The sequence below is a fragment of the Mytilus galloprovincialis genome, chromosome 9, assembly GCF_965363235.1.
Source record: "Mytilus galloprovincialis chromosome 9, xbMytGall1.hap1.1, whole genome shotgun sequence".
Taxonomy (NCBI): domain Eukaryota; kingdom Metazoa; phylum Mollusca; class Bivalvia; order Mytilida; family Mytilidae; genus Mytilus; species Mytilus galloprovincialis.
The window spans coordinates 30,620,273-30,632,675 of NC_134846.1; the positions used below are offsets into that span (position 1 = coordinate 30,620,273).

The 12,403-nt window shown below is 29.2% G+C and overlaps 1 protein-coding gene across 4 annotated transcripts in view; it reads right to left on the bottom strand.

Annotated features, from left to right (window-relative positions):
* LOC143044789 (epsin-2-like) overlaps positions 1 to 12,403 on the bottom strand; it is a 23,962-nt gene continuing 11,559 nt past the window's right edge. For 3 of the 4 annotated variants that reach the window (XM_076216950.1, XM_076216952.1, XM_076216949.1), the window contains exons 5-9: positions 11,811 to 11,837; positions 9,621 to 9,882; positions 8,933 to 9,190; positions 7,945 to 8,106; positions 1 to 7,006 (exon numbers count right to left, since the gene is read on the bottom strand). In XM_076216950.1, the coding sequence (XP_076073065.1) occupies positions 6,789 to 7,006; positions 7,945 to 8,106; positions 8,933 to 9,190; positions 9,621 to 9,882; positions 11,811 to 11,837 (927 nt within the window). In that variant the 3' untranslated portion in view covers positions 1 to 6,788. The remainder of the gene's footprint in view (positions 7,007 to 7,944; positions 8,107 to 8,932; positions 9,191 to 9,620; positions 9,883 to 11,810; positions 11,838 to 12,403) is intronic. The other variant, XM_076216951.1, reaches the window with a different exon arrangement.

Sequence of the window (12,403 nt, forward strand, 5' to 3'; positions counted from 1 at the left end):
TTACTTTAGAATCATAATGTATTTGTTCATTACAATGTTTTCAATATCACATTTACTATCGTATAGTTATGTTATTAATGTACAAATGTTACATACATATTTTACAAAGCAATTTACATCTGTAGCTATTTATAATATATTAAAAGATAAATGATATCAGCTTAAGGTTAAAAATGTCCCCTTCACTTTTTATATTGCATGGTCAAGCTAAGTGATAGAAAAGGTCAAGCTAAGCTTATGAAAAATTTTAGTCAACATCTGTATATACTTCTGGAAATCATCAGTTAAAAGCAAAACCATTCATGTGTAAACCAGTTTTCTTGAAAGTGGTCAGTTTAACATAATTTTTTCAAGGTGCTTCTAAAAAAAGGGATTTGTTGACAACAAATTGTTCATGATGAACTCAGTACATCTATAAAGGTAAAGTCCTTTTGACTTATATTCTGTGCTTGTAAACCTGAACCATTCATGTGCTGACCAAATGCCTAACAATCAATCAGTCAGTCAAACTCCATCCAGTGTAAAAAACACAATAACGGGTGTTAAAATCACTATCAATTCAGTAAAAATTCTGTGGATACCAATTTTTAGGGATTGAGGAAAAATTGAATTTTTATGGATATCTAATTTTGTGATTTTTCCATAGTCTGCATACAAGCCATTAGAAAAATTGTACCTCATAGAACATTTAAATCCACAAAATTTGGTATTCAAAGAGATATAATGAATCCAACCGTAGCTTAATAGAGATGCATATAGAAACATAGGCGGATCCGGGGGGCCAAACCCCCCCCCCTTTTTCGTGTGAAAAATTTGGTTGATTATATAGGGAATCGCTGAAGCATCATAACTGGAGCGGGCCCCCCCTTAGGTCAGTCAGCGGGCCCCCCTTTTGAAAAGTTCTGGATCCGCCACTGAGAAAGTTACAAGTGAACAATGTCGGTTCTCATCATCTGACATATTTTCAAATAGCTTTTTATCAATGACAAGCAAGAATTGATTAATTGCAAAATAGAACAGTTAACAGTTTTATGGTGAATGTTATTTTGTGAAACTTAAGGATAATATGTTAGATTTAAAAGCTCTGAGTTTGATGAACAAATAATGATAACTTTGTGAGATTTCTGTTATCCAAGCTCTGGTTAATACAATCAATACCTTTAAACAAAAAAAAAATATCAAAATTTATGATAATATTCTATGTATTGAACAATTGTTTGAGTACAAGGTTCTAGGGTATTGGTAATTTCATTTTTGGCTTTGAACGTATACAATTTATATAAACATCCTTATTTTCAAGCTTGTGTAGGAAAAAATGCTTCAATTTATTTTTTACAGAAAAATTGTCCATAAATATAAGTTGTGTTTGAAAATGTAATATTAATTCTCACATCGTTACTGGTAAAAAACTAAAATTTAACTACATATGGACCTTGATAGCTTGACTTTATTTATGTTCTTAGAATGTCACCTAATCACAGGCAAAAAACAAGAGCTAAAAGTTCAAATTGTATAAATTGTATAAAATATGAACTTTCAATGTTTTTTTTTAAAATATACTGTATTTTCACAAGTAACCTTCTTTTTAAGTAAAATTATCTAAGCCCTATTTCTTGTACAATCATTTTGTAACTATTGCAATTTAAAAATTTCGACAAGAAAAATTATAAACAATAAAAATAAACTCTCACTTTTGAAACTTACACATTTTTCCTACTAACAAAAAACAATCAGATAAATGTAAGAAAAACAGTTAACAGTGCATGAAGATTGTCTCCTATCAATAAACCAAAATAAGTTTCTGTTAGCCAATCAATGTGCAATTAGCCTTAAATACCTAAAATACTGTACTATTTAAGTTTTTTTCTACAAAAAAGTTAAACAGATCTCATTCCTCAGATCTTAGCTCAAAATATCATACTATCAAAATGTAATTTTGTTTTCTCTATGACAATGATTAAGAAAGTTGGTCCTTTATTTTCTTGATTAAATGCATTAGCATACAGTACATTAAATAAATAATCTATTCTTTATATACAAACATGGTACTGTGTTGTCTTTTAATATTTAATCATATGATAATTTTACTCTGAAATTACAAAATGTTTAAAATAGCATTGAAAATTCAGATAGATTGTTTTTTTTTATTAATTGCTAGCAATTTCATTCTATATAGCTAATATTTATATACACTAGAGATACTTATAGTTTTCTGATTAACCTACTTTAAAGACATCTGTAAAATTAGTTTGAAAGATGACAATATTAAACTAACTATGTTACCAAATAATTTTTGTTCAATGTGAGAACAAGTGTGAAAGTTTAAAATCAGACATTTTTTTATTATGTCTCTTTATCAGGTAATCAACTAACAATGCTACATTTAAACTTATTGTAATTAAGGAATATGGTGATGACAAAAAAGACATGCATTGAAATATGATTTAGGAGTTATCTTTCCCTGGTAACTTTTTTACACTTTTTTTTTACTACTTAATTAGAAGTAAGTAAACACCTTTTGTATCTTTTTCTCAAAGTAAGTTACACCAGAAACTAACACAAACATTTCAGGTTTGGGGTCAGAAATTTCTATAGCATACATATATATAACATCTTAATTAATACTACCCACATCTGAAACAATGATTAAATCATTAGAGTAGTCACATTAAAAGAAAACATTACAAAAAGAAAATATATAACAACATGTGAATATGTGCAATACACAATTATATAAAAAATTAACACACTAAAACAATAAACTATAACAAACGAGGTAATTAACATCGTGAACAAAGCTTGTGATGGAAAATATGGCATTCATTCACACATATCTTTTTCTTTCCAACTAAAGTCATTTACAACAAGAAACAAATTCCAGTGGCTCTTTTCACAGAAAAAATCTTATAAGAAAAAGAACTTGTGAGAAATAAATATTTCTTCATAACTCTGTTATTATTATAAATTAATTTTAATCATCAGAGCCCCAGTATTCTGAAATTCTGATTATTTGAATGTAACTTGAAGAATCATCTACCTCTAAATAATTAAATTTTGGATGTAACATGTCTTCTGATAGGCTGAAAGTGTTTTATCTATCTGCTCATAGACATAATTTTGTCAAGTGACTGTGAGTCACCAATGTTTTTTTTTCTTCAAAATTCACGTTTTACAAATGGATTTTAGAATGAAATGATGAGGAATGACTAATATTTTTATGTCTATTTGAATAAAAAACCTAAAAAATGTGGTGCATATCTTATCTTTAAGTAACTCACACAGGTTATTCAGTGTGTACCACATTATTTATGTCATTTCTTCATAAACTGAATAAATATTACAGTCATTCCTTAAATATAAAAACTTTATGATCATAATCGATTTTATCCAATCTTGATAATGAGGCCATTTATAAAGTTATAAAGTTACAAATGCATGATGAGTGAAATTACATGCTATTTCAAGTCAAATAATTCTGGAATCTATATAACAGACCATAGTATTAGAGCTAATTTTCTACTGCATGTAGATCAAGATTTTGGTTAGCTTGCTTTCCATGTTTATGTTTTGTACAATTGTAATTAGTATAATGCCCAATCAAATTTTAATATGAAATATACAGGTTTAATGTATGCCTATATTATTGTATATTGATGGCAATTTTAATTACAAATCTTCAGTAAATGTTTATACAAACAAAGCAATCAAGCCAACCAAAGTTTTACTTTACAAGCTTTACGAAATTAGCTCTAATGGGTAAATTTCTTTGGCACAGATTGGTTAAACATCAATCGTAGAAAAAATCAAATAAAAAAATTATAATGATATACAATAAAACCTGTCTATTACACTAAACCCCTTCAGTACTTTACATTTTGTGCAGTTTAGGCAGGTAGTTGTTTTGAAACAGGTTTAATATAAATGAATATTCAGTGATTATCCTAATACAAGATTTTACTTAACACTAGTTTTCAGTTAACATTTGTCCAGTTTATGCAGTGTGCTATTTTATATCTTAAAAGGGTTAACAAAATTCTATATATTCTCAGAATGAATGAAACTGAGCAGCTCTCATGAAAAAAATCCTACAATTAAATTCAACTGTAAGTTATAATGAATGGGTAACTTCTTGTAAGTTTTTTGAGAAATGGATCACTGGTAAATTTTGAATAGTTGATTAGCATAAGAAGAGACAACTGCATTTAAAAAAAAAATGTTGACAAAATCTCATTTCTTTTAATTTTTGGGCAAACAAATCTTTAAAAATATAAAAATTACTTCAAACATATTAAGCAAGCAAGAGAAATACTATTAATAAATCCTATTAATATATACACATATTTAACAGCTTTTGATTGAAAGGGACAAACAGAAAGCAGTTTACCAACATTTACAATTTCCATTACGCATAAAAATGCACGTTTGCATAGCTCAATTAATCTTTTACATTACAACATTTCAACACTGCATACGTGTATTTAAAATAAAAATCAAATAGTGCTCTACAATATCTCTATACTTAAAAACACATAATAAGTATTAATAAAATAGACATATATTTCAAATCTAAAGCAAATGTTGTCAATTAAGGCTAAGAGATAAAATAATAAAAACAAATCATTAGTAGTTTTTGAGCAGGAACAATATGGAAATCGCTAAAATAACGATTTGCTTAAATTTTACCTTTAAAACTGAAGGTTTAGGCTGTTTTCACAATCTCACAAAAAAAATTAGGACACACATTGGTCATAAGTTAAAAGAAATGGTCAAAACTTCTGAGTTATTTTCTTGTACTATTATTTTGTGAAGTTATTTTTACCATAAATATGAGACAGACGTGGAAATGATCTGGAATGTCAAATTGATCATAAAATAAAAGATCATTCCCAACAAGTCATCATACAATACTAGAACATTTGCCAACAATTTTTTAATCCAAAGTTTACATAATGATTTTTTTTTCTTTGACAATAAAGATTTAGAATGAAAATAACTGTCACTTTTCAAAAAATCTTACAGTTAAAATATTTTAAAATCATGAAGCCTTCAGCTTATTTATGATTCATTCTTATTGTTAGATGTTTTCTTTAAAATCTCAAACCTATCATAATTAGAGAGTTACTACCCCTCTTTATTTTTTAATTCAAGCAAAGCTTTATTATATTCCAATCTACAGTATGTATCGTTTGCTTTCATAGCTAACCTAAACTGTGGTAAAAAGAATTAAAAAATCTAGAGAAAAAAATAAACACACTAAAGGCACAATTTGTTTATCTTATACATCATACTGAATTGGTAACTGTAAAAAAAAACTTCCGTCTTTAAAAACTATCTATTGTGTCATCAGCTGAAAAATTAATAAAAGATCCTATATTCTTATTTCTTACAAATTATTCAAGGTATTCAATTATTTAAAAATGTCTAGTTTACAATTTATTGTTGCATGAATGCTATGTAAAATGTCCAGTTTGGTAACAAAAGTTAATAATCTTGATTCCATTGCTGATGTTTAAAACCATCAAGATCTTAATTTTCATGCCATTCTATCTCAAATATTCAAATTCATTTATTCTAGTGGCTCTACTGCATGTATGTATGTGATGCAGAAAAAAGGATATTTTCAATTATCAAACAAAAAATAAGAGCCCCTTCAGAATACACCATATTTCAAATTTTTACAAGTTTTAACAAGAATGTGTCCCCAGTACACGAATGCCCCACTCGCACTATCATTTTCCATGTTCAGTGGACCGTGACATTGGGGTAAAAACTCTAATTTGGCATTAAAATTAGAAAGATCATATCATAGGGAACATGTGTACCAAGTTTGAAGTCGATTGGACTTCAACTTCATCAAAAACTACCTTGACCAAAAACTTTAACCTGAAGCGGGACAGACGGACGGACGGACGAACAGACGAACGGACGCACAGACCAGAAAACATAATGCCCCCCTACTACCGTAGGTGGAGCATAAAAATACTAGAAAACAGCTATATATCACATACTTCAACTTCAAACAATACCTACAGTAGCATGAACATATGAAATACAAACAACATTATTGAACATTAAAAAAAATATTGATGCATAAAACTGGAACAATGAAACATATGCATATAATGATATAAAGACATTGTTAGATTTTTTAATTTCCCATTCCCAAGCAAACGACTTAAAAAAAACAAGGAAAATGGTCAATGTTTTAGAACATGAGTTGAATGATGGGTGACATTTTTTAATGACTGATTGACAGTATTGCCATATTCTGTTATATTCTTTTATATGTTTCAAAATAGTTCAAAGACATGAGTGAAAATAAACCCCTTTTAACATTATGAAAAAAACATTAAAAAAAATAATGACTTCTTAGGACTGTTCCATTTTAACATACATGGTACCATGGAAGGCATTATGAAACCAAAATTGAGAACTTCAAATACATTTTCATAAAACAAAAAGTATTTTGACACCAACAATTAGTGAAGATTTTGAAGTGCCTTCCATCAGTCTCATGTGCGTTGAATGGTACAGCCCTTAATCATAATAACTGATATACAAGCTTAAAAAATAAAAAAAACTGCACATACATGTACATGTATGACAGATTAGTAGTTTTTCATATTTTATCTTCCAAGTTTATTTTTAAAATCACTTCATGAACATGCTACTTCTAGACGTTGAGTAAACATTCATTTTCAAACAGCTTTCTCTCTTTCTTTCTCTTTCCATTCTCTAGAATATATATAACGATACAAATTTTCAGAATTTCTATATTTTTCATACTTTCACAAAAATGGGTTGTAACTTTGTTGTTGGGGTTGCGCAGGTCCCGTCGTATTTAGTGGAGCTAAAGGTGCCGGCAGAAGTCCTGACGAAGCCGATTGTGAAAATCCTTGTTGTGTATTGCTCTGCAATTGACTCAATGTCATACGTGCAGGCTGATTACTCATCTGTGCAGCGAAAGGATTTGATGTAGCTGGGGCTTCGAATGGATTCAAAGTTGCTGAAATTCAAAAGAATTGATTATTATCTCTAATTTCAGAAAATACACCACAAAATTTTCAACTGGAAAATGCCTTAATACAAAAAGATAAACATTGTAAACTCAATTCAGTTAAATTATAAAAAAAAATATTTTTAAAGTAGCTTAAACTTTTTTTTGAACAGCATAAAAAATATTGAAACTTCTTACAATGATAACATAAAAAAAATCTTTCAAACTTTATTTTCTCATTTGTATTAAACATGAAATGACTAACAAGAGGCTTCAAGGAATAAGTATAATCAAACCAGCATTTAATTGATGCAATGAAAAAAGAATACTTGGATTGAATTAAAATTATGTGGGCCAGTTTTGTCCATCATTGTTGCTGTCTATCTATTATAATTTTCAAGCAATTACTGTAGGCAATATAGGAAAAATAATCTTTTCATTTCATTTAAAGGAAGGATTCAGATCATTTGATTTACTTTAAACCTTGTATCTGACATCATTTTCACTGTTTATACTTTCTGTGTATCTATAATAATAGATTTCTTGTCGTAAGGTAATCAATCCTGAGTATTTTTTTCATTAGACTTATTAGTAGATCTTATTTTGCTTATCATATTTTCTGTGTACAGTTTCACTCTATAGTTTCCACAAACCACTTAACAACACAATAAATGAGAGCGAGAAAATATACTGTCATGGGTAATATTACTTCACAAAAATGTTCCTTCTTTTTCTTGAATTTTCTTTTTCTTGTTTGACTTGTTTTACATTTGTCCTTTTGGGGACTTTTATAGCCGACTGTGATATGGGCTTTGCTCATTGTTGAAGGCTGTACAGTCACCTATAGTTGTTAACTTCTGTGTCATTTAGTCCCTTATGGAGAGTTGTCTCATTGGCAATCATACCACATCTTCATTTTAATGAGAACAATAAAATTATAAACAAACCTTGTTTAGTACTTGTGGTAACCAGTTGATCTAAATTAACTAAATTAGCATTGTCTCCTAAAAATTCTTGTGGTGTTTTCCGATGTTTTTGTTGTTCTTGCTGTTGTAGTGAGGGTAATGTGTCTTGCATACCATCCATCAACCAGGGGTCTTTTTTCTCACCTAAAAAATAAGTACAATAATCACATGTATTTTTTGTTTGATTTGTGTTGCAATTAATAAAGCAACAAGTGAAAGTGTTTTGTTTAAGATAGGTATTTATCTGTTATAAAAAATAAATAGATAATGTTTTGATTAACGAATTTATCTCCCTTATGCAAAACTATAAATTCTTGCCCTGCTTTGACTACACTTTTCATCCTTTTAAGCATATTTGTCATTTTTTAAGTGGTTTTGGATTTTCAAATATTTTGGCCTTGAGCATCACTGAAGAGTTGTTCTTCAAAATTCAAATTAGCAGTCAGGTTTGTTGATTATACAATAATACAATTCCCCCAAGTTTGTAAATGTTGGTGACCATGTTGACTGTTTAATTATTTTACATCAATAAAACAAAAATGTATCTATCAACAAAATTCATTTTTTAGGAAAAAATCTTTGGATTTGTAATAAGAGATTTAATGATTTTAAGACAGCTTTATGTGCTTTCCATATAATTGTTCACCTATCTATAAAGAATTATTAATATTTCAGAAAAATAATATATATATATATGTCCATCAATTCATATCTCACCACAGTAATTCATAATTCTAGCTTCAATTTCTGCTGTTTGCATTGTTCACCACATAGATGTTTTAAAATTAAAACACCCAATGTATATGTTTCATTCAATTTTTTTATTTTTTTTCATCTGTTCTCATAAAAAAATCAAGTATCAAACAGCAAAAATTTAATTTTCTTTCATATAGGAGATTTGTGGTATATATACATCAATAAGTTAGCTACCCAAGTTAAAAAACAACCAATTCTTGATTTAAAAACAGACCTCCAAGTGGATCAAATCCATCTAAACCTCCATGACTAATAGAAACTTTAGCGGGAGAGTTTCCGGTACTTCTGGAACTCAATAAATCAAATCCATCGTCTTCTTTCTGTCCATTTGTTGTAGCTGCACTTGCTCCCATGCCAAACCCATTATCAAAGCCTGTGTTATTATCCATTGTGGGTGAGGAATCCCAGGGGGATTTCTGTCTAGGAGGTTGTGACTGAACTGCAGCAGATGCTGCTGGTGTTATCCATGGATCTGTAATTAAACAGGTCACAAACAAATTAAGTATTGTTTTAAAATTCCGTAATTTCTTAATGTATTCATTATATTGCAAAAATTGCAAAACTGTAATGAAATGTTTACCAAATTGTATTTAAAAGTCACATTTTAAAATTTAATATCATGATTTGTATTCAACAGTTTTTGAAATTATCTCAATAATTATCTCTTACATTTTTGTCAATTGTTTAACAATTAAATGTATAATAATAAATACACACAAACCATGTTGCTCTGGTTATATGAATATATAATTGCTTCTTCTTTTCCATTGAAAAAAATCAGTGTTATCTAATTCTGACAGATTATATTTGTAAATATATATACAAAAGTAAAATTAAAAAAAAATTGGCACCACTGTTCATATTTGCATTGAATACAGTCAATACAAAAACAATAATAGTACCTGAAGCTGCTACACTACTGTAAGGAGGTGGAGCCTGTGGCATTGCCAATGGGGCTCCCCATGGGTCTGCTGACACTTGTTGTTGTGCTGGTGACACTGTTCTAGCAGGAGATTGCCATGGGTCAGCAGTTGTAGGTGCTGGAGCTTGTACTGGAGCTCCCCATGGGTCTGTATTGGCTACAGGAGCTGGAATAGGAGCACCCCAGGGATCTGTTGTCAGTTGCTTGGGAGAGTCCAATGTTAGCAATCCACCGGGTTGTCCCTGTAAGATTAGAAAATATAAAATAGTTTCTGAATTATTGATTAAAAATATGTGTACATTTTGTCAATGCTAAAAAATTATCAAGTATCTACACATAACGAGAGTAGTGAATTAGCATTGTATTTGATTGGTTAACTGCAGATTCATTAGTAGTCATGTGATATCAATTTTTGTTGCTTTCTTGGGTATAGGCTATGTTAACCACATATTCATTTTTTTATGTCATATGATGTACTATATCTTGTATGCAGACTTTGTGAAAACCCTTAAATCAATATATATAAATTTGCTTCTTAACAGAAAAAATGAGAAGGTGGATGTAACAAATAAATGAAATAAGACAGCTAAGTTAAGCTTGTCTCTTCCAGTGACAACCATGAATACTCCCAGACATCATGTTCAGTTGAAACAGCCAAAATGGTTGGCCAGTAATAAATACACAGATATTTTTGTAATCCAAAAGGGGGGTCCAAAAAAGTTCTTACATGCAAAAATCTAAGGCGTTTATATGTCTAACTTGTGTTGGTGGTGTAAACATGGTAAATGCATAAAATGCTCAGAAATTTATAAAAATGTATAAAATCACTGAAACTACATGCACATTCATCATAATATGCACACAATTGAGTTAGAGATGTAAGCTCCAATAAAAGCATATAAAATAACATAAACAAGTCATTTACCACGTATCTAAAACTTTAAAACTGTGGCCAATAGAATTATTCATATACCTGTAACAATGGTAACAGTATGTACATATGAGAGGAGTATTTCATATCTACCGATAATCTATTTTTTTATCTTTCAAAGAAAGAGAAAAAAGTTTTATAGGGCATGTGATTGCTGGAAGCATTTGAAAACTTCCAATTCATATTTTTAAAATCTCTGATTTTTTCTTATACAGATTTTGGATCATACATGTAACATCCAGCCAATATGTATTTGTTAGAAGTTGTTTCTTCAATAGAAAACAATCTCTAATCAAAACTTTGTCATGTTACTCATTTCAGAAAGCAAACACTGACAAAAGTCTGAAGTTATTTGTCTTGTACCATGTGTATATGTTTTTTTTTAAATCAAGCTAACTTTCGGGGTAGCCTATGGAATAATATTCAATATTTTTTATACAGCCAAGTAGTTCATTGTAGTTTAAAGCGACTGTTGCAGCAGACACATGGATTCAGTACATTCATGCTAAAAAACACAATATCTGAACATGCTACACTTTAAATGCATTCCACAATATAGATAAATTGTATACAATTTCAAAAGTTACATAGAAGGCTATATATATAAGGGAGTACTTGGATAAAAAATGCAGTAATTTCAAAGGTCAACTGGACAATATCCAGGATTTTTGGTTTTATTCTACTTAAAGGGAATTCTTTACTGGTACAATTGTTTATCAATAATAAAAAGAAAAGATACTTAAAATTTGCCATTTCAGTATTTTAAACAATCTGTTCACTATATATGTATATTTTGTGCTTTTAATTGTGTATGCCAAAACTTGGTTAAAAACACCTTCAATATAAAAAGAAGTGGTATGATTGTCAATGAGACAACTCTCCACAAAAGTCAAACTGTCACAGAAATTAACAACTATAAATCACTGTATGACCTTCAACAATGAGCAAAGCATAAACAATGGTTATTTAATAGATCATTTTAATATTAGTGTGTGAACAATTATTACAAGAAACTCCCAATAAACCCAACTATCTGACATGTCTGAAATGGCAAAAGCTATAAAGGTACCCAAAATACAGGTACATTTGCACGTAAAGTAAATTCTGGTAAAAATTTTAAATCAGACGGACTGGTGTATAATATAAAATGTAGACCTTTGGAATGACTGGTAATCATTTATGAAAACATGTACATATCAAATGCTTGGAAAGTTTGAAAACAGAAGATCAAACTCTTACTGTTGTTTTACTTTTACTTCTTCTTTCCTAAACAAAATAAAAATAATAACTAACAGACTTTAAAAAATCTACTTCTAGATGACAAAACAGAAATATCAATTTCTATTAAATAAAATTACATAAAATTACATTTATCCATGTATACTGATAGAAAAATACCATCCCTCCTCCTTCCAAAAAAAATAATACTTAACTTGTCATTATATCAAACAAAAGGTATACACTGTACTAAGTGTATATGTAGTTTTAGCTATAAACATTTGTACATGATATATAATAACAGCATTAGTTAATTATATTGTCCCTTTTCCAAAACTATTCAAAATTTTGGTCTGAATTTGTTTTCTGTTTGTGTTCTTTTTTCATAATAAAATATAAATTACTTAAGCATGCTTTATATGATCAAAATACAAAACAATATGTGGCATTTGACCAAAAATTATTCTACTTTAACCTTGCCAAAAGATAAAAAAGTGAATAAGCACTGAGTAAGATGACATGTGCAGTGGCATGGAGGCATTGTGAAACATTGTGGACTGACTATATCTGCCATTCTAGATGTGCTTAGGACTAGCATGACTTGCAGGTGAAAT